This window comes from Canis lupus, chromosome 30 (assembly GCF_048164855.1).
Source record: "Canis lupus baileyi chromosome 30, mCanLup2.hap1, whole genome shotgun sequence".
In the NCBI taxonomy this organism is placed as follows: domain Eukaryota; kingdom Metazoa; phylum Chordata; class Mammalia; order Carnivora; family Canidae; genus Canis; species Canis lupus.
In genome coordinates, this window is record NC_132867.1 from 28101589 (window position 1) to 28127955 (window position 26367).

General features: G+C 37.3%; 1 protein-coding gene across 10 annotated transcripts; it reads left to right on the forward strand.

The window, feature by feature from the left end:
• The first annotated feature begins 104 nt into the window (after nucleotides 1–104).
• Nucleotides 105–25811, forward strand: USP16 (ubiquitin specific peptidase 16). 10 transcript variants are annotated; one of them, XM_072806660.1, is made up of 18 exons: nucleotides 106–260; nucleotides 3280–3381; nucleotides 5089–5267; nucleotides 8136–8239; nucleotides 9069–9172; nucleotides 10040–10224; nucleotides 10792–10887; nucleotides 11471–11601; nucleotides 11911–11998; nucleotides 13031–13109; nucleotides 14884–14975; nucleotides 15325–15381; nucleotides 16395–16571; nucleotides 18447–19110; nucleotides 20180–20274; nucleotides 21541–21627; nucleotides 25128–25284; nucleotides 25376–25811. In XM_072806660.1, the coding sequence occupies exons 2-18, from the start codon at nucleotides 3321–3323 to the stop codon at nucleotides 25498–25500; spliced, it is 2481 nt and encodes an 826-aa protein (XP_072662761.1). In that variant the 5' UTR covers nucleotides 106–260; nucleotides 3280–3320; the 3' UTR covers nucleotides 25501–25811. The 10 variants fall into 10 exon arrangements, with proteins under 10 accessions (XP_072662768.1, XP_072662769.1, XP_072662761.1 ...); XM_072806664.1 differs by having other exon boundaries at nucleotides 10043–10224; XM_072806665.1 differs by lacking the exon at nucleotides 106–260 and adding an exon at nucleotides 443–642 and having other exon boundaries at nucleotides 10043–10224.
• The last annotated feature ends 556 nt before the right edge of the window (nucleotides 25812–26367 follow it).

Consider the following 26367-nt stretch of genomic DNA (forward strand, 5'->3'; position numbering starts at 1 on the left):
CCCAGGCTCCTCCAGGCAGCGGCGTCTGAACTTCCGGAGGGAACCGCGCGCAGGCGCCAACGAAATAGCGTCGGCGCCGCAGGCCCCGGGGGCGGGGCTTAGCCACCTCCCATAATGCCGCGTACCGGAAGTTGTTGCTTTCTGGGGGTCAATCTGGCTTCTGCTCTGTCGCTCTCTCTCCGTCATCGGGAGGAAGACGGAGCTGGCTGCCCAGCCCGCGGGCCCATTAGGGGGTGCAGCTATGGGCGCTGTCGCCGTGGGTGAGTTCTGTTCCCACTGCCTCGCAGTCAGCGCTGGCACGATGTCCTGCGTCTCGAGAACCCGAATCTCCTGCCTTTAACCTCGTTCTCCTCCCGAAGGCTCCTCTTCCCAAAGCACGTTACCTGGCCTCGGCCCGGTACCGCGTTCTCATTGGCTTCATGTCCTGTCTGTTCCAGGAGCTGGCCAATGAGTTGTCGGTGCTGGCGCCCTGTTCGACCCCGGACCCCCAGGCTCCCCCGTGGGTGCGGAGCAGTTGGACGGGAAGGGGAGGTGTGGCAGGCAGCGCGCGGCCCGGAGCGCCCCGACACGTTGGGGTTGGGTTCCATGTGGGGGTTAGTAGGAGAAGCCGGGTCTGTCATCTCTCCGGTTCAGGGAACTAGGGTAGGTCAGGGCTACGCCGAACTTGAAAGCCGCACTTCAGACCTGCTGACAAAACTTTTCCGAACGCTCTTCCTTTTTTTTTTTTTTTTTTGAATGGGTTTCGAGCTGGCATGAGAAGGCTGGGAAGGGACGAGAACGGGTTAGTTACGCGAGCCGGCAAGACCAGCTTCGATTTAAATTTTGTGTGGAGTCCTGCAAAGAGTCACTTGGCCGAGAAGCTGACTCTCGTCTGTCGACTCACCTGAAAAACTTCACAGATTTATTGATGATGTTTTATAGCTGGTGGTGCTTGCCAGTCTCTTTTCTCGACTCCTTTGATGCCCTTTGCAGCCGCGAACGATGTATTGCAGCGCTTTCCGCAGCTCTGAAGCGAGCCCCTACCGTCCTCTCCCTGGAGTAGTTACAATCAGTCTTTCAAGTTTTTCTTTGGAGGCTGGGCTACTGCAGTCCTCAGACCAGATTTGCTAGTGGGGACGAATTCACTCGTTACCTTTTTGTTTTTCACCGGAACCTGTTTGCTTCATTCTTAGGGTATACCTACCTTTGTACCTTATAATCGTTTTTTTTATTTTTTATTTTTTAATGTCTCAGGTACTATTATGCTCTTTCTTTCTGTTTCAATGCAAGAAGTATTTCTTGAGAAGTACTTCTGTATGTACCGACGCTATGTTAGATAGATGCTTTTTGGCAATTCAGAAGTGATGCCTGAAACCGCCTCTTTCTCCTAAAACTTTAGATTCCAGATAGAGAAATAACAGGTGTCCAGATCCAAAATTTAAGATGTAGCCCATCGGATTAGGGAACAAAGTGAATAGTGCACATTTATAAAGGTTGGGGAAGTTCAGTTGAGAGGTTTATTTAAAATAGAACGGTTGCCTAAGGCTTCATTGAAATGGACATTTTGGAGAATTGGTAAGATTTGGATAGATGGAGGCAACCTTCCCAGCTAGAGATCACAGGCTTAAAGGTGTTTTTGGAGAGACTGGCTTGATGAGGATGCAAAGAGTGGTGGTCTTGGAACCGAAAGAGCTGGGTTTTAATTCCATCTCTGCCGCCCTGTAGTCTTCCATCACTTTTGTTTTTGAGTTTTTTTTTTTTTTTTTTTTTCCTTTAGCAAAATTCTCCATTTAAAGGGTTATTGTGAAAATCAAGTAAGATAATGCTTATGAAAAGGCTTTGAAGATCAAAAGCAGTGTATAATTAGAATGGAACTTTAGTGGTTCTTTGCTGAGAAGTAATGAGAATCAGGATTACCAGAGCATTGAGGACACTTTGTAAAGGACCGTGAGTGCATAGCTCAGGAGCATGGATATGATGAGAATGGCATTATTAGAAGGAATATCTAGTACTGGAATGCAGCACAGATTAGAGGTAGTTGGATTGGACGCAAGAACTTGGGTACTATTTTTTTCCCCCTTAAAATCTGTAATTCTAGAGAAGATAAATTACATAACATGTTATTTTAGGGTGACAGAACTTACTTAAAATATACCCTAGTTTTATATATACCCATATCCTTTGTGTTTTTTGTTTGTTGTTAGTTAACTCATTTATTTTGTTAACTTGGAGCCTTGTTACATTTTAGATGATCCTTGGAAGGTTTAACAGTTGCTTGATGTGGTACTCCTTTTTCATATACATCTTTTTGAATTAACTTCACTTACACTAACCAATCAAGAGCTAAAAGAGGGATAATTCTAAAACCTTAGCCAGGACAGGATGACAGCTGAGTATCAGAATTAATTGGGAAGGGTTTTCAAAACCTGTCTCCCAGGTCCTACTTTCCACTTAGGTAATCAGAATTTTAATAAGCATCCCAGGTAAAGTAACTATTACAGTCATTTAGGTGATGTTGACACTGAGCTTTTGATGTGAAGTACAAGTTTTCCAAATCATTATTTAAAGGTAGGTAGATCTATATACTTTCAACAGTTTTCATGTTTTCTAGTTTTGAATTGTTGACTAAGGAGGAGAAGATTTGTTGTGCAGCTAGGTTTGTCATAGTCTTCCAAAAAGATTTTGGCAGTAATATAATAGTGTAAACAGTTGAGAATGCACTTGTAATAAATTCTCAGTTAGCTAATAACCCACAGGGAATACTGGTATGGAAAATGTGGAACAGTGGATCACTTTTTATATTTAGCTTTGGAATTTGTAAATTTTCTAACTCCATTTAGTAGATTATCTTCAGAATTTTTTGAAATTTTTCTTGGAGAAATTATCAATTTAATTTGCATAGACTGCAGAGCTAAGCAAGATAGCTTAGAAGGAAGGGACATTATCCTGTTTCAAAATGCCACCACCACTCCACATTTATGTAGTGAGAAGTTGAATTCCTAATAGTATAATGTGCTGAGACTTTTTAAGATCTGTGTAAGAAGAAAACGTTCTTTCCTAACTTTTACGTTCATTGCAAAACTACTGAGAATCAGTTTTCTAAGTTATGAAAAGCGAGGGGTAATACTATCCTATCTACTTCAGAGTTCTTACTGAAAACTGGATGAAAAATGTGAATAGTCTTTGTAAATTATAAAGTGTGATAGACATGTAAAATATGTGGCTTAGTTACTATTTCCTAGAGAAGTATAAAACATACTTTTTTTTTTTTTGTCAAGCTAACTTTATCTTGTTTTCTAGATTGTTATTTTGTGTCAGTAAGTAATCCATAAAGTGCCAACATGGGAAAGAAACGGACAAAGGGAAAAACTGTTCCAATTGATGATTCTTCTGAATCTTTAGGTATATTTCACCAATTGAATCTTTAAAGCTCTGTTTATATCCCTAAATGGACATATATTTTAATATTACAAATGGGATCAAAATGTACATTATTGTTCTGCAATTTGCATTTTAACTTAATGTTTATATTTACATGTCATTTAATAATCTTGACAACGTTTTTAATGGCATGATACTCCATTGATTTAAAGGACCATGAGTGCACATTTCACAATTTACTTAGGTACTTCCCCATGGTTATAAATTTAGATAATCTGTAACTTTTCAGTGATATGATTGGAATGATAGTAAACAATTTTGTAGCTAAATCTCTTTGCACATCCAGTTATCCTTTTAGTACAGATTTTAGAAGTAGAATTGATGAATTAAATGGCATAAATATTTTCAAAGCTCTTTTGGTTCCATAGCCAAATGCCCTTCAAACATTTTTTACTAATGTACAGCCCCCCCTAGCAGTGAAATAAAGTACCTATTTCCCTTAATGTTATCAACAGGGGCTAATTTCATTTGTAAATATCTGTTGATTGTCTAGTTGAAATAAAAGAGTACTTCGTTTGTGTTTCTTTGACCACCTGCTGGGAATTAGTAGTTTTTTTTTATATGATCTCATTTGCGTTTATCTTCTTGGGTGCAAGTTCATTGTACATAAGCTAAATGTGCCACTTGACTGGTTTCTGAACCTCTTGGGTCCCTGAAACAACTGAAGCATTTTAGAGTGACTTGTGAAGCCCTTTACTGATTTGGTTCCAATGGGATTTTTGGTCTCAGGTCCAGCTGCTTGTTTTTACATATGTGTGACTGCCAGTCTGAAGAGACAGTATGCACTGTGACATTTTATATCCCCATACCTTTGTTTGTGGGATATGACCTTTTCAGTTGTTCTTTAGTCCCTGAATTCATAGTTTAAAGTGTGAGCTTTGAGGTCAGGACGACCTGAGTCCAAATTCTGGCATAGCCACTTAGTAGTTCTGTAATCTTGGGCACTAAATGTTAGTTTTCTCATTTGTCATTAGGGATAGTCTTTCTTTTAGGGAGATGTGAGAATTAAATGAGGTCACATATGCAAAAATATTTAGCACAATGTCAGGCTCATATAGTACTTAATACTAGAAAATTTTATTAGTGTTAATACAACTGTACAGATGTTACCTACCCTAGGTAATCTTCATTGATTTTAGTCCTTCTTGTATTGCTATAGCACATTTTGGAGGTTCTTTGTTTTAACGTTTTGGAGATTCTTACATGTTTATTTATCTGCTTCTGCCAGAATACTACTCAAAGAGAGAAGCTGTGACTTGGTCTTTTTAATGTTCCCTGGCCCCCACCACAGTGCTAGGCCTACAGTAGTTGTATTGCTGACTGAATGAAGGACCTTCTTCATGAACTTTTAGCTTTTTAAGCTAAAGAGAATAATTAAATTAATATGATAAAGGCCTTAATTTAAGGGAAACAGTTAAATAAATTGAAGTGAATTTGGAATGGTGATGGTTATACATAGGACTTCAGAAAACCAAAATTTCAAATTTGTATATAATCTCTTTCTCACATAATCATAATATTCAAATATCATACAAATTTAAGATTTCAGATTAACAATTTGTGTATGTAGTAAATTAATTTTTGAAGTTCAAATGAGGAATAAGTTTTGAGTTTAACTGCAGAAAGTCATTTTTACCTTACACGCTTCTTTATTATTTGTTTTAATAGAACCTATGTGCAGACACATTAGAAAAGGACTGGAACAAGGTAATTTGAAAAGGGCTTTATTGAATGTGGAATGGAATATTTGCCAAGATTGTAAGACGGACAATAAAGTAAAAGATAAATCTGAAGAAGAAACGGAAGAAAACCCTTCAGTTTGGCTATGTCTTAAATGTGGCCATCAGGTATGCTTAGGTTTTGATCCATATGGGATTTTGTAAAACTCTTTGTGTTAATTTTAGAAGGTATTACGTAAAACCACAATTTGGATGAGTAGGCTACCAGCTGACTTAGGCCCTATTCCCTGGGGCACAGTTTTGGGGACCGAGGTGTGTATCGGTGGTTTACTGTGGGGTGTTCTCAGGTACTATCCCCAGGAAGAGAGGGCGGCAAGACTGAGCAGAGGGAGAAGTTGAAGTAAGAGGCAGTGCTAAAGGGCCTCAGCTGATCCCACAGTGAATTCTGGTCTTCAGAGATGTCCTGAACTAAGGCAAGGGGCCAGGCCTTTGTACTTGTGGATAGACTAAACACTGGGTATGGGATGCCCCTGGGAAGGGGGACTAACCGTGGGCAAGGCAGCTCTGTTCCACTGAGGATAATTCCTGGGGATGGAGACTGAGCTGTGAGCTGTCAGTAGGCCTCATTCGTGGCAGCTGGGGGAATGAGTACCTTGGTGTTGGGGGATGGAGGGTGTCTAGGCGGCAGAACAGCTCACAGGGATTGCCATGGTCATGAGGTCAGGCCTTTTTCCCTGTTATTGCTGGCAAGTTAAATTTGTATGTCAGACAACTGGGCTGCTAAGGCATTCCTGTCATGAAGCTTCAAGGTGAGGCAGAGAATTATTTTTTTCTAAATTGAAATTTTTTATTGAGATAATTGTAGATTCACATGCAGTATAAGAAATAATGCATAAATCATACCCACACCCCTACTGCCATCTCCCCTGCCAAATCCCTGGCAACCACTAATCTATTCCATATTCCTAAAATTTTATCACTTCAAAAAATTATATATAAATGGAATCATACAGTATACAGCATTTTTGGATTGGCTTTTTTCACTTAGCATAATCACCTGAAGAGTCATCTAAATTGTGTTTATCAGTAGTTCTTTTTTATTGCTTCGTAGTATTTCATGCTATAGGTGTACCACAGTTTGTTTATTCTTCTGTTAAAGGACATCTAGGCTGCTCCCATTCCACATTTGGTGATTACAAATAAAGCTGCTATGAACATTCGTGTTCATGTTTTTATGATTTCGTTTTTCTGGAAAAAATGTCCAAGAGTCCAATTACTAGGTCATACATTAGATGAATGTTTAGTTTTTAAGAAACCACCAAATTGTTTTCCAAAGTGTCCATGATGTTTTATATTCCTCCTTGCAGTATATGAGTGATCAACTTTCTCTGCATTCTTGCTAGCATTTAGTATTGTCACAGTGTTTTATTTTAACCATTCTGATGGAAATAGTGCTATCTCACTGTGGTCCGACAATTTAAACGTATTTGAGTGTTGGGGCCCCTGGGTGGCTCAGTTGGCTTAAAAAAATTGAATAATAGCAAAGATTTATTTTTTTTTAAGATTTTATTTATTTATGAGAAAGAGAGAGAGGAGGGGGGCAAAGACACAGGCAGAAGGAGAAGCAGGGTCCCTCCAAGGAGCCCGATGTGGGACTTGATCCCCACCCAGGCATTCCAAAGAACATATTTAGATTTTCACTGTCGTTCTTAACTATATATGGTGAGAATGAATACGTTTTGTTACTTTAGATTTTCCAGAATACACTTCCTATTACAAATTTTATTTTGCTATCTATCTAGTTCCTAAGGGTAAGACAGTTTCACTATTGTTCCCTTGGCACTGCTAAGCAAGTGATTCTCAACTGCTATCTTAAGACAGGTCATCTCATTCTTATGTTTCAAATGATCTCAAATGATGTTAAATTTTTTTTTCAAAATTAATATTTATTTTAGAGTGAAATGTTGAATGGGATAAATCAGATCAGTAGTGTTGATATCACAGGTAAAGGTTAGAAGCTGTTGATAAACATTTCCCCTTTGACATATAGTTTTAGCTATCACAGAAACAGGACCGCTTCCGTAGTGCAATCCAAGGGAGTTGATGGCCTGATTCAGATAGATACATAGTGAGGGTATATTTTACAGCAGAGATTTAACCAGCAAAAGGCAGAGAATCTGGTCCTGTTCTTTTATGAATAAGCCTAAACATCTAATAAGTGAAAATCTCCCATTTATTTGTTCCATTAATGCTTACTGACCTCCTTCCACTTGGTAAATTTTTTGGTAATAGAAAGATTAATTTTGTTTTTGTGTCTTCAGGATTTATAGTCCAGGGGAGGAAGGCTATAAACAGTAACAACTTTAATATGAAGTAGAAAATAGGAATGCCACTAGGAATTTATCCCATATTTTGTAGGAGTTAGCTTACAGTAAGAATACAGTGTTTCTTCATCTCGGGGGGGATGACCAAAGGCTTGTGAGAGGTAGTGGCCTTTGAGCTAGATCCTGAAGACTGGGTGGGATTTGATAATAGGACAATATGAGAATTAACCCTGGAAAGATAGGGTGAGGTCAGATGGTATCAGGTTTGTTACTTAGAAGTTTAAAAGCAATTCATAATTTTTAAGTTGAGTGTGTGAGTGGAAATTTGTTTTAGATACCATTAAACTCAAAAAGATATGTATGTGAAGAAAGAAGTTGAAGTCAGAAAAATACTTCAGAAGCTGTTAAGTGGTTTGTGCTAGACCTAGTGAATGGCTACATTAGCATGATTTAGTTGGGACTGGAAAGGACAAGTTGGAGAGGAAGAGTACTTTGAGTGCATGGTTCCTGAATACCTTCTTTGCTAGATATTCTCAGTTGCCTATTCATGTTTAGGTTTTCATAAAATCGGGACCCTCTTTAGAGTCCACCATGTTATTTTCAAAATTGTAAGAATGACAGAATTTCTCAGGTCCCTTGCTTGTGCATTATGGATAATGAATTCTCTTGGTGAACTTTCATAGCTTCGAGGTTTATGATTATTATTCTCTAGGGCTGTGGCAGAGATTCTCAGGAGCAGCATGCCTTGAAGCACTATATGACACCAAGATCTGAACCTCATTGTCTGGTTCTCAGTTTGGACAACTGGAGTGTATGGTAAGTTTAATAACTCTTATGCCTGTCAGTTGACTGGTAAGTATTTGAAATATTGGAGAATGGAGGGGTTTAAGGAGGAAGAAGGTTTACATTTTTGTAGGATTTGTTTAAATACATCACTTTCAGAAGGCTAGAGAATTTGAGAACCTTTCAACTTAGTATTATTGTATGCACATAGAAAGTGTAGCATCTAGAAGACAGATGAGTCTTCACCCTTCTGTTTTTCTTGCTTTTGATATAAATGGCATGCGGTGCATTATAAATGGCATGTGGTGGGTTATTTTAAATGGCATGTGGTGGGTTATTTAAAAATTGGGACACTGAGAACCAATTTCAGATGAACTGAGAATATAGTAAGATTTTTGCAGTGAATTTGCATGAGAATAAATGTCAGGCTGGTACATATATTTCTTATAACATCATCAAAACACATTTTCATATCTTTAAAAAATATCTACAGAGCAGCATTCAGTGAACATCATCTGTCTATTGTAAAACGTCTTAATTTTGACGATATAGGCCTGTACTTTGAAATATGTGTAGGAAAGACTTCGACTTTCAGATTGTAAATAGCCATTTCAGTAAAGTATTTGGGGTTTTTATATGTATTTATTATATGTAACCACAGTTCTGACTAAATTTACTATAATAGTAAACCAGAGTTAACATGGATAGTCTGTCTTCTTCAAGAAAACACAGATTTTTATTTTCAGTTTCTTTAACAGAATAATTTGGTGGCTATTCACTTTGGGTTCCAGGAATTATAATTCATCTCCTCTTTTGGTTGTCAGTTTGTCACTTTTCTTCTCTGTGGTCTTTTGGGAAACAGGTGTTACCTATGTGATGATGAGGTCCAGTATTGTAGTTCAAACAGATTGGGTCAGGTGGTTGATTATGTTAGAAAACAAGCTGGCATTACAACTCCAAAATCAGGTAAAATCATTTGTTTATGTATTCTGTAATATTAATTTATGTATCTATTTAGATAAATTTACTTACCGCTGAGCATTATATATAACTGAATAACATTAATTATAGTTGATTTCAAACTATGAAACTATTTTTGGTTAGGAATATAAAAACAATGGAACTATAGATTGTTATAATATGATATAGAAGGGAATCTGAGAAACAGTCTAGTCAAATGTGATGATGAGTCTGGAGTAAGTAATGACCAGGATGCCCTTTCTGTAGGGGGTTTGAGATGGTCCTGCCTTGTACTGAATTTGTTTTGTTACATTTGTGTTTGGATGATGTAAAAGTGAAGGCTAGCTATTTCTCAGCTTTTTTTCATGCATAATTAAGTTAATTGGATTGGCATACATCATCTGCTTTAAGCTTGTTTTGATTTTTACGGTCACAGAAGTATCTGCACAGCTGGAATTGTTTGTTTTTAACTTCAGGATTCATTTTTCACCCATTCATTTAAAAATTTATTTCAGGTCCACATTCTTTACTTGATTACTTTATACTCTAATTTCATAAAGTAGGATGTGCTCATTTGTAAAACAAATGAACAAACAAAAAACTTTTATGCAATAAAAAAGGTTTATACCAAACACACACGGTTTGGTTTCATTTGTCAAACTAATGCTTACATCACTTTTGAGTGTTTTTATTGGTTTTTCTCTTGTGATGATAATTATATCTGTTAGAAAACATTTAAAATGAAATAGCTGGGGATAATGATGTTAGATAAAAATTCACAAAGTCTAATACTCTGTCCCAACTATAACTTTGCATTTGTTATAGTTGTATTACACATTTTGCTAAGTCTTTGTTTTCTTCCCTTTTTTAAAGCAGCAAAAGATGGTAATGTTGAACTTGAAAATAAAAAATTAGAAAAGGAGAGCAAAAATGAACAAGAGCGAGAGAAAAAGGAAAACATGACTAAAGAAATTCCTTCCACGAATTCTGCTTCCCAAATAACTGTGAAAGGACTCAGTAATTTGGGAAATACATGTTTCTTCAATGCAGTTATGCAGGTGCCAATGTTAATTTTGTTTCCCTCTTCAAAAATTCTTTTCCCTCACATTATAGGATGTTTTTGCATACTTTTTACTTTTAGTATTAAGTTTTTTCCCCCAAGTAATTCATTTCTGGGTTTTTGAAGAATACTTAAGGAAGTGTTGACTTTGCATGACAGTAAATCACTGTGCTGAGCACTGGGGTCTATTGGAGTTAAAAACCAACACAGCACCTGCCTTCAAGCAACTTGCACTGCGGTGGGGGAAGCACAGGGTAACCTAGTATAGAAACAAATACCTAGTTACAAGTGCTGGTGGTGGTAAGGTAGCTACTTAATGTTGCATAGTAGGCAGTGCTGTTTTGAGGAAGCTTTGAACCGAAGTACTTAGGGGCCAAATAAAGTGGGGAGTTACAGTTTTGTTTCCTAAGGTGGATACAATGAAAACTGCAGTATTGATAGTGATTTTCTGTTTTGATAGAATAGAGACTTAAGAAATACTTGAATTATTTAAATATTTGAGTGACAAAATAGAGTTGTTTTGCTTTTAAATAATTTTCCTTTTATTTTCCATGCTGTATTCCAGAATTTGTCACAAACACCGGTGCTGAGAGAACTGCTAAAAGAAGTAAAAATGTCTGGAACAATTGTAAAAATTGAACCACCTGATTTGGCACTCACTGTATGTACTTTTTTCTTTACAGTCAGTAATTTTCCTCTCTGAATATCCACATCCTAAATTATTTTAAAAAATTGTCATTTTTCACCATTTTTATTTGTTTGCTTTTGTTTTAGGCTACTGAGATAAAATTTTCAGGCTAATAGATTAAGCCTTTAGATTTATTTGCTATGTGTATGCCATGTTCTGCTGTGCTCTAGTGTTAGGTGTCCTTCCTGGGAAAGCTGTTGATAGGTGTGGAGCCTCAGGCAGGCATTATTATTTTTAACAGCTTTTAGGGTGACTTAAATGATGTGTAGCAAAGTGAATTTTATCCTATCCATGTTTATTACTCACATTTTGCTCTGGCTTTTTAAATTCTTAGTTGGTCTGCTCCTGATGTTCTAAAATGAAAACAGTAGAACTGAATTCTTCATAAATAGTCAATGACCAGAAGCTTTCTACATCTTTTGATGTGCATTTTGAGGTTTTAAATGGGACAGTTCTATCCAGAACATTGACACTAACAAGTTGACTAGCTACATTTTGGTAACATGAATGATTCTAAAATTTGACTGAAGAAAGTAATTTTTATTCCCATATTCAGGAACCCTTAGAAATAAACCTTGAGCCTCCAGGCCCTCTTACTTTAGCCATGAGCCAGTTTCTTAATGAGATGCAAGAGACCAAAAAGGGAATCGTGACACCTAAAGAACTCTTTTCTCAGGTCTGTAAAAAGTGAGTATCTGCTTTGATTATGTTTTCAGTGCATCAGTAAGATGCTGAGAAATAATATGAAAAACTCAATAGCATTAGAGTCAACTCAGTACATGTATTACAGCATGGTTTATTGCATCTGGATTAAAAAACATGAAAATGTCATGTGCAAATTAAATCTGCCAAGGGTCTTGTCGAACTGAATGGAAATTTTGAGAAACTAGAACCACTCTGAGATTTGGGATATGATCCTAAGATCTTATAAAAATAGTTTCATATTTTAGTAGACTCATTGTTTTCCTTTCTCTCTTTTCTTCTTTTTCTCTATAGAGCAGTACGGTTTAAAGGCTATCAGCAGCAGGACAGCCAGGAGCTGCTTCGCTATTTATTGGACGGAATGAGAGCAGAAGAACAACAAGTTAGCAGAGTTTGACCAGTATAATTTATTATCCCACCTTCATTAACTTGTCTGCCATTTGACATCTTAAGGGTTATTAAAACAATGAAAACTAGTTATTGAGGCCATTGGATTTAAACATTTTTTCTATACCAGTGTTTTCAACTGGTATATTTTAGTCAGTAGAATGAATAAAGAGGATTAGAAATGGTTCTCCTTTTCATGATGCTCTGTTTTCCTTGCTGGTTAGAGTATTATTGTTCTTTAGGAGTTCTCTTCTATTGTACCGGCCTATGCCAGGAGAGTTCTGGAGTATTGGAAAATGTTTCTCCTAAAGCAGTTCCCAGTTGCAGTGCATTCTTGGCTCTTACTCTGAGTGTGATTTAACACAGTTGCTTGAGTCTGGGAAGTATGTTCGTTTCTAAGAGTCAGGGTACATAGTTATGTTTGTAAATGGCCAGATATAAAGTAAGGTATTTGATGTTGAGTATAATTAATAATAGTACTACTAGTAATAATATTTATTTTGCTCTTATTTTATGTGAAGCACTGTTCTCAGAATCTCATGTGAATTACCTTACTTGGTCCCCACAGTCTTTCTCTGAAGTGGATGCTGTTAATCATTATCTTGTTCCAGACCATGAAGCTAGGGTGGAAATAAGTTGAGGACCTGGTTCAGGGTCACCCAGTAATGATGGTGTTTGGCTTTGAGCACCGGAGTCCCCTTTAGCTCTCATTTAAACGGTCTGATTCAAGGACATGATGTTTCAGTGGTCTTTCTGAGGAGGTGTGCATGTGCTGAAAAGCTTTGGTTTGAATAGATTTAAAATCTTGAAGTAAGACAGTGCCCATGTTCAGGGATTAGTGATTGTTTTGTAATTCTTTTTAGCTCCTTGAATTAATTTTGGAAATGTGATTTTTAGAAATTTTATTCAGTAAGTTTGGGGAGCTAATTCTTGATCACCTTTTTGACTTGGTTACATATTTTCTAAGGAAAATAACTAAAACTTTAAAAATTTAATAGTGTATATATATCCATTTTATTACTTTTAGAGAGTGAGTAAAGGAATTCTTAAAGCATTTGGTAATTCTACTGAAAAATTGGATGAAGAACTAAAAAATAAAGTTAAAGGTAATGTCTGACTTTTTGAACTAACACACTATAGTTGAATTCTTCTGTATCTTAGGACGAGATTGCTGGCACATGTTATTTCAAATTCACAGTTATTAACATAATTTTTCTTTATCATCATTGATTTTAAAAAGGTATTCAGTACTCCAGAGGTGAATATTTTAGAAAAATTTAACTTTTGGTGTATTTTTATGCAGTGTTATAGTGAAATTTATAAAGATAGAGCTAAAATGACATCATGATTTTATTTTACAAAAGCTTACACCGTTGGCCCTTGAACAATGCATAAGTTAGGGGCACCAGTCTCTTCCTGCATCATTCTCGCACACTCAGAAATCTACTTTTATAACTTTTTCACTCTCCCAAAACTTAACTACTAATAGCTCACTTTTGACTGGGAGCCTTACTGATAATCTAAACAGTAAAGTAACATTAATTTTGTTTGTGATATGTATTATGTACAGTATTCTCACAATAAAGTTAAATTAGAGGAAAGAAAATGTTATTTAGAAAATCATGAGGAAGTGAAAATACATTTTCAGTACTGTGCCATAATTATTGAAAGGAATCACGTATAGGTGGACCCACACAGTTCAAACCTGTGTTGTTCAAAGGTCAACTGTATTTCTAATTAGCAGTGATATGTCAGTTATAGTTGTCTATGTGAGTTTTCAGTAGCTGGTTTGTTAATCATGGAGCCAACTTCATTATTACTGTTGTGTGGCATTTGAAGATTTTAGGACAGGTTAGTCCAACAGAACTTTCTGTGATAGTAGAACTCTTGCATATTTATGCTGTCTGATACAGTAGCCACTAGCCACACGTGGCCATTTAGCCCTTGAAATGTGACGGAGATGACTGAGGTACTAAATTTTTATCTTTATTTAATTTTAATTTAAATCATTACAAGTGACTAGTGGCTACTGTATTGTAAAGTGCAGGTTTTTTTTGTATGTTTTTTGTGGGGCTTGAACTCATGGCCCCGAGATCAAGAATCAGATGCTCTATTAACTGAGCCAGCCGGATTCTTGTGAAGCATAGTTTAGAATCAATATGTAGCACCTGTGTGCCTCCTTCGTGCCCTTTAGGGCCAGACTAGTAACAGAGAGAATCCTGCCCTGCTGGCGCTGTCATTAAATATGTTTCTCTATAAATGGACACGCTTGCCATTTGAATAAGGCTCTTCTACATTTCATGTATTTAGAAAATTGGGTGACCAGGTAGTAAAATTGTCACCTTATACTAAACGTACCAAGATTATTTCTGGGAACAGAAAAATTAAAAGGAAGATTTTGTCTGAAACATTTTCCTGATTTTTGTTTTTGTTTTTTTGGTTTTGAATGAAGTTCAGTCTTAAGAGCTTAAAAGCAAGTACATTCTCTCTTGAGTTCTTTGCTAAATATTATTAGAGTGGTAGATCTAGAAGTGATCTAGACTACCATCCAGGTTGGCCCCATCTGTTCATCTTACTAGCATGGGTATTGATATATAGAAAGTCTCACTGACTTGCATAGTTATTTTCTACTGATTAGATCTATGATAAGAACTTTTTCTTTTTCATGAGACATGATTGTGTTAAATCATGTTATGCTCAAAAGTAGAGTAGATGTTGCCGATTATAGCATAAAAATAAAATGGTAATTATGAACAGAGAAAACTTGTGGGATAGGAAATAAAAAATAAAATTTTAGGGTTAGATGGGGAAGTAAATAGTTTTAACTTATTCAAATAATTATATAAGGGTAATTGATAAATTTTCTTTTCCCTTTTTTAGATTATGAAAAGAAAAAATCTGTACCAAGTTTTGTGGACCGCATCTTCGGTGGTGAACTAACTAGTACAATCATGTGTGATGAATGCAGAACTGTAAGTTGATGTACTATGGACTCCATTTTTTCATTAATATTAATAGAGTATAGTTAATCAGTTGTATCTTTCAAAAACAAATGCGTAGGTTCATAAGGATTCTTTGTTGGACTGCCCAAATCTGCATAGTTCTTTCCTGGGACTGTGAACACTTCTTATACCTGAAAGAAGTTAGTTTAACATTTTAATTTATTTCTCCTAACCCAAAGCCCTCAACACTGTGTAATTTATCATTTTCCTTAGAATGTAATTTAAAATGTAACAACCCCTCCCCCTCCATGATCTTATTCTATAATGTCTAAAATGAATCTTTTCCTTCCTTTTTACGTTTTCTTTTTGGTTGGTTAAGGTCTCCTTGGTTCATGAATCTTTCCTTGATTTGTCTCTACCGGTTTTAGATGATCAGGTAAGACTTAAGAATTTATTTATTTATTTATATTTTATATTATTAAATATAAATATTTAATATAAATATTATATTTAAATATATAAATATTATTTATTTTTATATTTATATTTTGTAAATAAAAATCTATTTATAGATTTTTCCCCCCCTCTGTGTTAGATTTTATGAGGGAAGCCTTGTCACTTTTTCCAAGTTTGTACATTAGGCCTTGGAGGAGTTTTTTAAAATGTATTTGAGATAGAAGAATTTTAAAGGTTTGAATAAAAATTGGGGTAAATGCTTTTTTATTTTAAAAGAAGGTAGATGGTGTGTTTAGAATTCTTTATAGATGATTAGCTTGATTGGTTAGCATATTGGGGAAATGTCTTTTTCATATTAAAAGTTACTATTTTTTTTTCATTATTTAAGACTAAAAACAAATCCTTTACAGTCTTCAGTTCATACATGCTCTGTATCTCAGTTTTAAGTCATATTAATTCAGTTCCAATCAAGTAGTGGTTGGAAAAAGAGAACCTGTTATGAATATTGGATAAATCATTATTCAACTTCATATGAATTCGGGGTCCCTTTAATCAGTATTACTTAGTGACTAAAGTCTTACCAAATTTATTTTGTCTTTCTCTAAAACTCATTTATGTGGAAAGAAGGAAAAGGATAAAAAGGAATGTCTGTAGTGGGACAAGTAAATCACCGATAAACAGAAACTGCTTTTAGAAAGTGGCATAATTATTGTGGGATGCAGCACGTATCTGATAAAATGCATGGTATTCCTTTCTATTTTGCTGGCATGTGAAGTTGCCTTTTTTACTGTTTTGTTTGTTGGCTTGTTTTCTCAGTATTTGAAGATTGCTTTCTAGATTCTTTGGAGATGAAAGAGTTTTGTCCTGGATATATTTTCAAACATTGTGGAAAGTAAATCCAGTGTGAAATAGGAGTAGAAAAATATTTAGGTAACATGAAATCTCTTCACCAAACAGTAGTTGTAAAATTTTATTTTTGGCCCGTATTTTAAGAACGGTAAGAAGAGTATAAATGAAAAAAATTTGAAAAAGACAATGGAGGATGAAGATAAAGAGAGCGAGGAGGAGAAAGATAATGACAGTTACATGAAAGAAAGGAGTGACATTCCTTCAGGAACAAGTAAGCACTTACAGAAAAAAGCAAAGAAGCAAGCCAAAAAGCAAGCCAAGGTGGGTAACTAGGAAGAAAACTATGATTTTTATAAATTTATATTTGCAACTATTGAATCTGAAGTCTGAATGATAGAAAAGGTTGTGCGTTTTTTTTAACCCTGCATTACTTTTGAGAACTTTTTTTTTAAGAGAGTGAGAGTAGGGGTGGGGTAGGGGAAGGGGTGGAAGGAGAGGGAGAGAGAGAATCCCAAGCAGGCTCCACACCCCGCCCAGCACTGACCCCATGCAGGACCCAGTCCCCACAACCCCGAGATCCCCACCCGAGCCGAAATCAAGAGTCGGACACTCAACCGACTGAGCCTTGCAGGCACCCCTACTTGTGAGAACTTTTTAAGAGTTTTAGTTCATTTTTAACAATTTTTTGAGTTCTTAATACATTGACTTTCAAAAACTTAAAAATATATAAAGACACAGTATGAAAGTCCTCCACCACCCCTATCCTTTTTATAACAGATAACCCCTTTCATTAGTGTCCTGTGTGTTCTTCTGGAGTTTGTTTTGGAAAATACGATAAAATACAAATATGTAGTCTTGTTTTTCCCCCCTCATTTTTAAAATATTGTACACACTGTTCTGGACTCTGTGTTTTGTTTCTACTGATTCAGATTCTTGGAGATTTCTCCATTTCAGGACACAAAGATTCCATTGTTTTAAACAGCTGTATAGCATTCTGCTTTATAGATGTACTGTAGTTCATGTCACCGTTTCTCTATTGATTTAGGTTGTTTGTAGTCTTTAACTGTATAACAGCCAGTGCCGCAGTGAATCATCCTATACCCTTGTCATCAGTAGGGCACAGTTTGAAAAGAGGGATGGCGTTTGTAGTTTTGATCAATGTTACCTAATTGCCCTCCACAAAGGCTGTATCAATTTATATTCCCACCAGCAACAATGAGACTTGCTGTTTCTCTTTATCCTTGACAGACGTGTGTTATCAAATTTCTGGATTTCTGGTTTCAAAGATGGAAAATATTTTCTCAGTGCAGTTTTATTTTCCATTTATTTTAATATAAGTAAAGTATATTTTTATATTTGAGCCATCTGTGTTCCCTCTTCTTTGCAGTATTTGCTTATATCCTTTCTCTGTTTTCCTTTCATGTTACAACTGTTTGTAGCTGAAGCACATTGGAAAATGTTTGTGTCCTGTCTGTGTCCTTTGGCCTCCTGGTATTACAGATTAGCCTCACGGAGACTGTTGTTTTACCATACATCTTTAGGCATTCCAGTGACAGGGAGTGTCAGTGAAATGCCTTTTTCCCTACTTTACTTGGGAGTAGGCTGCAAATGGCAAATAAAATCATTTTAGGAGGGAAGTCCTTTATTGTCCTCTGTTCATGAGACTTCCTTGCTTCCTCCTAATTGGGGGCCATTTGTTTCCTGGGATGTTTTCCTCCATCCTGCCCAAAGCAGTCCTGTACTTGTGCATCTTTGTTTTCAGTTTCTTTTTTCTTCCTTCAGTTAAACCATGACCCAATAATCATGACTCACATGGACACATCCCTTCCTGCTGTTTGTGTAGTCACACTCCCCACGTGGTTTACTACGTGGCTGTTTGGGCTTGACAGTGTCTTTCTAGGCTCCTACTCTGTCTAGGTCACTTCACTTAGAACACCGACCATGTCTTGCACATTTTTATTTGCCCTGTGTGACAGTATTTTGACAATTGGTGATGGTTTATTCCTGCCTTCAGTTAAAGAACTTTCTTCATAATTTATTTCATCCCTGATAATAAAGGAAGTTTTATTTTCAGAATTTGGGAGTGCACTCTTCCTTATAAACTTATGTTTGATTGATAATCAAGAAAACCTGATGTGGTATATGTATGCTCCCCCTCCCCCCCATTTTTTATAATGTTGTATGCTTTTTGCACAGAACCAACGAAGGCAACAAAAAATTCAAGGAAAAGTTCTTCATTTAAATGATATCTGCACCATTGACCATCCTGAAGATAATGAATGTGAGGTTGAAATGTCACTTCAGGGAGAAGTGGATGTTAAATCTAACCATATCTCAGAAGAGGAAATTACACATAAGGAATATTGTGTTAACCAGAAAGATTTGAATGGCCAAGAAAAAATGATAGAAAGTGTAATTGACAATCAAAAATCCACAGAGGAAGTAGATATGGACAATGTCAACATGGATAATGATCTGGAGGTTTTGGAATCTTCTCCCACTGAATGTACTAGGAATTTAAACGGTGCCTATCTGACAGAAGGGAGCAGTGGAGAAGTGGACATTTCCAGTGGTTTCAGGAACCTTAACTTGAATGCTGCTCTTCAACCTGATGAAATAAATATAGAGATTCTGAATGAGAGTCATTCTCCTGGGACCAAGGTGTATGAAGTTGTAAACGAAGATCCAGAAACTGCTTTCTGTACTCTTGCAAACAGGGAAGCTTTCCATACTGATGAGTGTTCCATCCAACATTGTTTATATCAGTTCACCCGAAATGAGAAACTTCGAGATGCAAATAAACTGCTTTGTGAAGTGTGCACGCGGAGACAGTATAGTGGACCAAAGGCAAACATAAAAGGTACTTACGTTCTCTCACTGAAAGTGAAATTAGTGTTCAGGGGCACATTTTGGGCGGCGTAGGTAGAAAACTGCTATTTTAATTGTATCAGGATTCGGATGGCATCAAGTAAGTTCCTCCCCTGTGTAAATATTTTAACAGAAGGTTGGACAAACAGATTGAAGTGGCCAATACCTTGTGGTGGCCGAACAGCAGATAGAGTGGGACAGTTTGCTCTCCAGTACCTTTCTCTGTGGGTAAATCATCCCACTGGGTTGTTATTGCAACAGGTCTTTAACAGATAATGGCTATTTCTTTGTATCCTCAGTTTCCGGTCAGCATTTGTGATGATCCTCCTCTCCCTTGCATGCAGGAAGCTACACTGCATCTCATCAGTGCACTCCTGTGGCATGCCCAGTGCAAGGTGCTGGGAGGACAGTGCTCTCTCCTAGTCTCATCAAATATAGAACAGAAAAATATTGATAATTCCCTTTCCTCTCTCCCCCTCCCCCCCTTTTTGAGCTTGGGTAAGTGGGTTAAGGAGGGATTATGGTTTCCTAAGGATTCTTACTAGAATCACTGAAACTTTTTAAGGTCTAGCTTTTTATTTGCACGTCAACATAAGAAAATATTTGTGTTGATTTTATAGCATTTGTATTTGCTTTAGAGCAGACATAGGTAAACTGTTGTCCACAGTCAGGTTCTTGTATGGTGTCTTGAAATGTTTTTTATTGATGAACATTTGGAAATGATTTGGTGGTAGAAAATACTAACTTTGAGTCCCAATTAATTAAATGGTATCTCTCCAAAAATAATTCCGGTCTTCTCTTCAATAGAGTAGTTTTACTCAGTTATGGCTGTATTTTGAATTACATCAGTAAAAATGTGTGGGAATTTGTGGAAATCTTTAGTGATACCTACAAAATGTCCTTGATTTTGCCTCTTGGTCCACAGAGCCCAAAATATTTATTATCTGGTCCTTTCCAGAAAGTTTAGAGATAATTGTGTTAGATGTTTAAAATTATTTTATAGCAAATGTGAATGCTTTAGAAGTTGAAGATGATTTTCACACTAAAATTTCTTTCTTTAGGTGAAAGGAAACGTGTTTATACCAATGCCAAAAAGCAGATGCTAATTTCTCTTGCTCCTCCTGTTCTTACTCTTCATTTAAAGAGATTTCAGCAGGTACCCCTTTGTTACCTCAAATTTATTTTAAATATGTAACACTTGCTTTATTTATTATTGTCCCACCATATTACTGTGTTTCTTTGGTTTTTTGTTATTTCTTTATTCTAGCTTTAAAAAAGTAGGGAAGTAAGAAATATATACCTGTGCATGATGAAAGCTTAGTTGAAGATGCCTGTCAAGGTGGAGGAGAAATATAGGCACGATTTTTCTTCAGTTTTACTAAAACTCATGTTGTTCTTTTGAGTAAAATTAGCATCTTACTCTAAGCTTTTTTTCAGGTTAGAAAATAATAAATCCAGTTTACTAGCTGTATTTCACACCTAAGAAAATTAGTAGTATTTTTCTGTTTTGTCTGTAGTACCTTATTTTTACTGACCCTTGATAAAAAGACATTGATAACTCAGATTTTTGTCATTTTGGTGACCCTGTCTTTTCTGGAAGACTTGCTGTAAGCAGTACAAGTTTTAAATTCAACTCCAAATTTCCAAAGTACTTTTAGAATGTTTTCCCTCCCATGGTTGGTGTATGGGTTTGACTAATTGGGTGGATCTCTGTGAACCAAGCACTAAGCTTGTTTAGAGAAGGAGGCTGAGAGTATGTGCTCCATGGAAAAGCATTCTGCTGTTGCTGAGTTTTAAGCACTCAAAACCTCTGATCTAATCTGGCTTTTCTGGGTGGCTAGAGCAGAAACACAGAATTTTCTCATGGGAACAGCTTGCTCCCCCACCCTTTTTTTTTAAAGTAGGCTCCATACCCAGTGTGGTGCCCAACGTTGGGGCTTGAGCCCCTAACCCCTGAGATCAAGACTTGAGCTGAGATCAAGAGTCAGACACTTGACCAGCTGAACCAGATTTCTGGAAGCAGATTTTGTTGTTTTTTTTTTTAAATTTATTCATGAGAGAGACAGAAAGAGAGGCAGAGACACAGGCAGAGGGAGGAAAAACAGGGTCCATGCAGGGAGCCCCATGCAGGGAGCCTGATGCAGGACTCAATTCTGGGACTCTGGGGTCACACCCTGAGCCAAAGACGCGAACTGCTAAGCCACCCAGGCATCCACGAAAGCAGATTTCTTAACGTGTTGGTGTGTGTGTGTTGTGTGCACTTAGCAGAAATTATTTAGTAGTCAGAAAGAAGAGTCTCCTGAGAAGATTGAACTAGGGTTGGCTATTGGTGTTCATTTGTGCATTGGTGTGGGACTACAGTTTACTTAATGTATATAGCTTTCCCAGGAAAACAACTCAGTCTGTTATCTCTCTTTTTTAGGCTGGTTTTAACCTACGTAAAGTTAACAAACACATAAAATTTCCGGAAATCTTAGATTTGGCTCCTTTTTGTACCCTTAAGTGTAAGGTAAGTGAGAGTGGTCTTTTTGGGAAAATCTTTCCAAAGGGAAATCATACTTTATTTACCAGATACTCCCAATAGTAACTCACTTAAGTAAGAAGTTGATAAGAATGACTGAGTAGAGTGGGTCTTTGATCTTTGTACCATTATAATATCGAGATCTGGGATGAATCATTTTGGTGTTTTTTTTTTTTTTTTTTTTTTGGATGAATCATTTTGAACATTAGATTTCAGTTCAGTGATTTTTTTTTCAATCTATATTATTATGGCAGACATTGTCTTGGAAGCCAAAGGTATAAAACTAAAGATCAGCAGATATATTAATTTCAGTTTAATATCGTTGAATATAGTATAGACAGAGGAGGGTGGTATGCACTTAACCCAGTATGTTGGTGGTTCAGAGAAGGCTCTGTGAAGTAGATCACACCTTAACCACTACCTAAAGAAGTAAGAGTTAGTGTGATGGATCAAGAGGAAAAAAAGTTTTCCAGGCAGAGGAAACAGAACAACTAGAGCAAAGATGTATAAAATGATGTGATGAGGACTAGCAGTATAAGCAGTTGTAGAGCTTACAGTAGTACAAAGCCTAGAGAACACTGGGAGGTGAAACCAGAGAAGGGAGATGGGAATGAGGTTTGGAGGATTATCATGCTGAGGAACTTGGGCTTTATTAGGTATGCAGTAGGGTGCCACTGAAGGGTTTAAAGCAGTGGGGTGACATAGCCAGATGTGTATATTACACAGGTTACTTGCTGAAGCATGGAGGCTGGATTTTAGAGGAAAAGACTAGAGAGAAAGCTGCTCTTGTCCTCAACAGACGGGAGGCTGTTGAATTAATTTAGTCAGTGGTGAGGGCTTCACCTAGGGGAAGAAAAGGGCGAGATTGAAAGAATATTTCAGGAGATAAAATTAACCAGACTCATGATTGGATTGGCTCTGTAAGATGAGGAAGAGGCCTTGAAATGGATGGTTACGGGTGGCACAAAAAGAGGTGTTGAGCATGATTCCTGAGGCCTGGCTTGAGTGACGAGGCAGCTGGGTAGATAGGAGTACCATTAGCTGAGTAGGAAATACAGGAAGAAGAGCAGGTTGGGAGGTGGAGAAAGGATAATGACTTTGGTTTCGGGTACATTGAGTTTCTTTTATTTTTGAAATACTCAAGGGGCTTTGGAAAACATTTGGATGTCCATGTCTGAGGCATAGGGCAGAGGGGTTAGGTTCGGAGATAAAGATTTGGAAATCAATACATAGGTTGTGGTTAAAACTGAGGATAATCTATCCTGTGTAGAGCATGGAGAAAGAGAAGAGGTGCTTAATGGCAACTCTGGTGAGCATCTGAATGTAAGAGGCATATGTAGAAGAGGAGGACATTACCAATGATCTCAATGTATCTCCATGTTGCAGAATTTGGACAGAGAAGCTATAGTATTGTATTATATTCTGATTTCAAATGCTTCAGTGTAAACCTGAATAGCTTACTTTATGTGCAGAATTTGAAATGATAGAAATTCTCCTGTCCTCCCTCCCGATTTAAAAATTTAAAATTCTCCGCAAAAGGTATTTCAGAGCTGGTGGGTAGGGTGAATTGTAATTTCAGATTGTCACCATGGGGCAGGGCCACTTTTGCTGGTAAACAGAAATACTTTTTGTTGGATTAGTTCAAACACAAGGTTGTTAGGAATCCATTGTTTGCCTAAAATGACATTGCCTCGTGTTCAAGTTTCAAGGAGAGGACTAGGTGGCCTCAGTGTATCATAGAAAAAGAATTTGAAAGTATTTGTGGATTAGATGGTATAGAGGTCATGGTAAATTTTTAAAGAAGCGTTGGTGACTTCAATGAATTGAGAAATGAACGAGAATATTGGAAATAAAGCATGCAGATATATCAGAGGCTTTGTTGAAAAGTAGTGGATCAATGATTTTTTTTTTTTTTTTTTTTTTTTAAGTCTGGGAGACTTAAGAAGGTTGGTAGGCTAAGAGAAAATCTACAAATTGAAGATACAGAAAAGAGAGTTAATTGAGTAAGATCCTGGAGGCCAGAAGAGCTTAGCAACACTACATTGGAGTATTGTCTCTGAACAAAAGGGAGAGATACTTCATCTTCCCAAGAATGGGCAATTTAGACTTGGGTAGATTATATCTCCGTTTTCCTGAAGTGGGAGGTGAGGTCAACTGCAGAGAATAGTAAAGGGCTGGGGTATCCACGGAGGCTAAAGCAGTGGTTAAGTGTGGGCCTGTTTCTGTGAAGGAAATCCACGGAACTAGGGAGCTAACTAAAGAAGTTACCATATCAGAGTGATGGGGGGATCCCAATGAGTCCTCCGTGAATTTACCCATGTGCAGGCTGTGTCATTTTGCTTCCTAGCAGTGGCAGCTGTCTTTGGGGATGGGAAGGGTTTGCTGTAGATTTGAGTAGGGTTTTCTCATCACTCAGTATGCTTGCCAGCTGCTGGTGGGCGAGAGATTGTAGGACTGACACATGTGGTCCGAGTTCTGCGGCTTTAATGTGCAGTGTCACGTGAGCAGTGGTAGGTCTGGGGGGGTGGGGGAGGGGCTGTGCTCACACTACCATTCCACTGCCATTAGGAGAAGTGAAGACACAGACTTGGTCAGGAAATGAGGCCAGAGAAAATGAGGACTGGAGGATCCAGTTAGGTTGGAGGGAGGAGACAGGTGAGATGAGAAGTGGAAGAATGGGACCATTGTGGACTGAGGCTAGAAAAGTAGGAAGACTTGTAGCCATAGTTCCGAGTGAGGACCCATCACAGTAGAGTGCTGGGTGTGGCAGCTAAAATGGGCTGGCGGCAGACGTCCTGGGAAGTATATTGAATACTGAATTCCCTGAGGAAGCCGACCGACCGGATTTGAGGTAAAACATGAAGTTCTTCAGTGACTAGGGGGCCACAGATTTGAAGAGAGGCCAGAACTGTGGAAGGACAATGTTGCCCCATTCAGAATTTTTTACAAGAGAACTTAAGTGGAAGTCGTCTGAATGTGGCCCCCAGCTCGGAGAACGTTTTTCCCTGTTACCAATCTATTGTATAGCATATGGGATCTTAATTAAAAGAATAAGCAGCCTCCACGGTTTAGACAGTGAAAGTGAACATTTGAGAAGCCGCACGTCTAGGGGACACGTGTAAGGGGTGGTTTCAACACAACTTGAACACTATCCTCTTGCTCTTAAGAAGGCTTACTGTCTGGGCAGGAACTGGAATGATGGAGCCGTTGAGGTATTTTGCCATTATCACAACCCAGGACTCCTGTGGAAACTGGCAAGTTCAGTTATTTAAGTATCTGAGCAGGTGGCCTCTGGCTTCTGATTTAGCAGAGAATGGTGACACTCACTACTCAGGCTGGGTAAATGTAGAGAAAATAGTAGTTGAGGTCAGGCTTAATGATTTCTACATTCTCCAAGTAAAGGTTAGAAACCCTCCACATAAATTGATCTTGCCACAGGCATCTATAAATGGGACTAGAACTAACTTGAATTCTGTTTACTTTGAAAGAATGTTGCTGAGGAAAATACAAGGGTACTGTATTCGTTATACGGAGTCGTTGAACACAGTGGTACCATGAGGTCGGGGCATTATACTGCCTATGCCAAGGCAAGAGCTGCAAATAGTCATCTTTCTAATCTTGTTCTCCATGGTGATATTCCACAAGGTAAGAGGTCTTGGAAAATTCTAGAATTCAGATTATGGCAAAACCAAAAAATAATGAAACTTGAATCTTTCCATTTATATTTTCTCGACAGATTTTGAAATGCAGTCAACCAAAGGGCAGTGGTTCCACATCAGTGATACACATGTGCAAGCTGTGCCTACAACTAAAGTACTGAACTCACAAGCGTACCTCCTATTTTATGAGAGAGTATTATAATAGTTTCAAAAAGTGATCTCTCCAGAAACAAGTCTATGGCTTTTTAAATGGCTGTAATTAATGATAATAAAGAAGTAAAGACTAACTGTAAAATCATGTTCACTTAAAATTAAACATATCCCAGAAGAAATCATGTTTGTTAAAATATCGAAGGGAAAAATACCTAAAAATTTACAATGGTTTTGTATTGTCATAGTGGTTTTTATTCTTGCTTCCAGTTTCTGCAAAGGATTTGAATTCCTTAAGTGCTCTGTGCTTAAATATGTCTGGGTGGTGGGTTGTAACATTAATAAACTGACTTACCCCCAAAATTTGTTTTATTACTTGGAAAATTTTAAGTTGTGTGCTTAACCCTAGCAGGTAACATTTAAAAAATGTTTCAGACTGCCTAATTAAACTTCAAATGTATTTTTAAAAGTGTTGATTATGTAAGCATAGACATTTGATACTGGCAATAGTATAAAATTGGAAGAAATAACCTGTATCTACGATTCTGATGTCATACAGTGTACCTAAGCTGGGGTGTAGGCCTAACTGCATTTGTTCTATGCAACTGTTAACTGACCCAAGGTAGACACTCCTGAGACTTAAGTAATTTGGTATCAGGACCCATTAATGTGCTAGCATGCTAGAGAAAATGTCCTTCTACCCAAGCCTGCCAGCATTTCCAAGTTGCTTACTATCCTAAAAAGCCTTAAGGAATACCAAGCTTGTCTATAAACTTCATCACTCATAACCCTTGTTGACTTTATCTAAGATCCAGTCAGTCCTACTGCTTCCCCAATTCCTTTCAAATGCCAAAAATATAAATTTTAAGTATAAAATTTCAGTGTTAAAGACCTTATATGACCAATATGTATAGTAGCA

Bases quoted from the DNA above. Each gene is read 5' to 3' on its own strand.
- USP16 (XM_072806660.1), top strand. From the start codon at position 3,321: ATGGGAAAGAAACGGACAAAGGGAAAAACTGTTCCAATTGATGATTCT. The intron at 11,999-13,030 runs GTTAGCAGAGTT...TATTACTTTTAG, and splicing joins TGAGAGCAGAAGAACAACAA to AGAGTGAGTAAAGGAATTCT. The intron at 15,382-16,394 runs GTAAGACTTAAG...CCGTATTTTAAG, and splicing joins TACCGGTTTTAGATGATCAG to AACGGTAAGAAGAGTATAAA.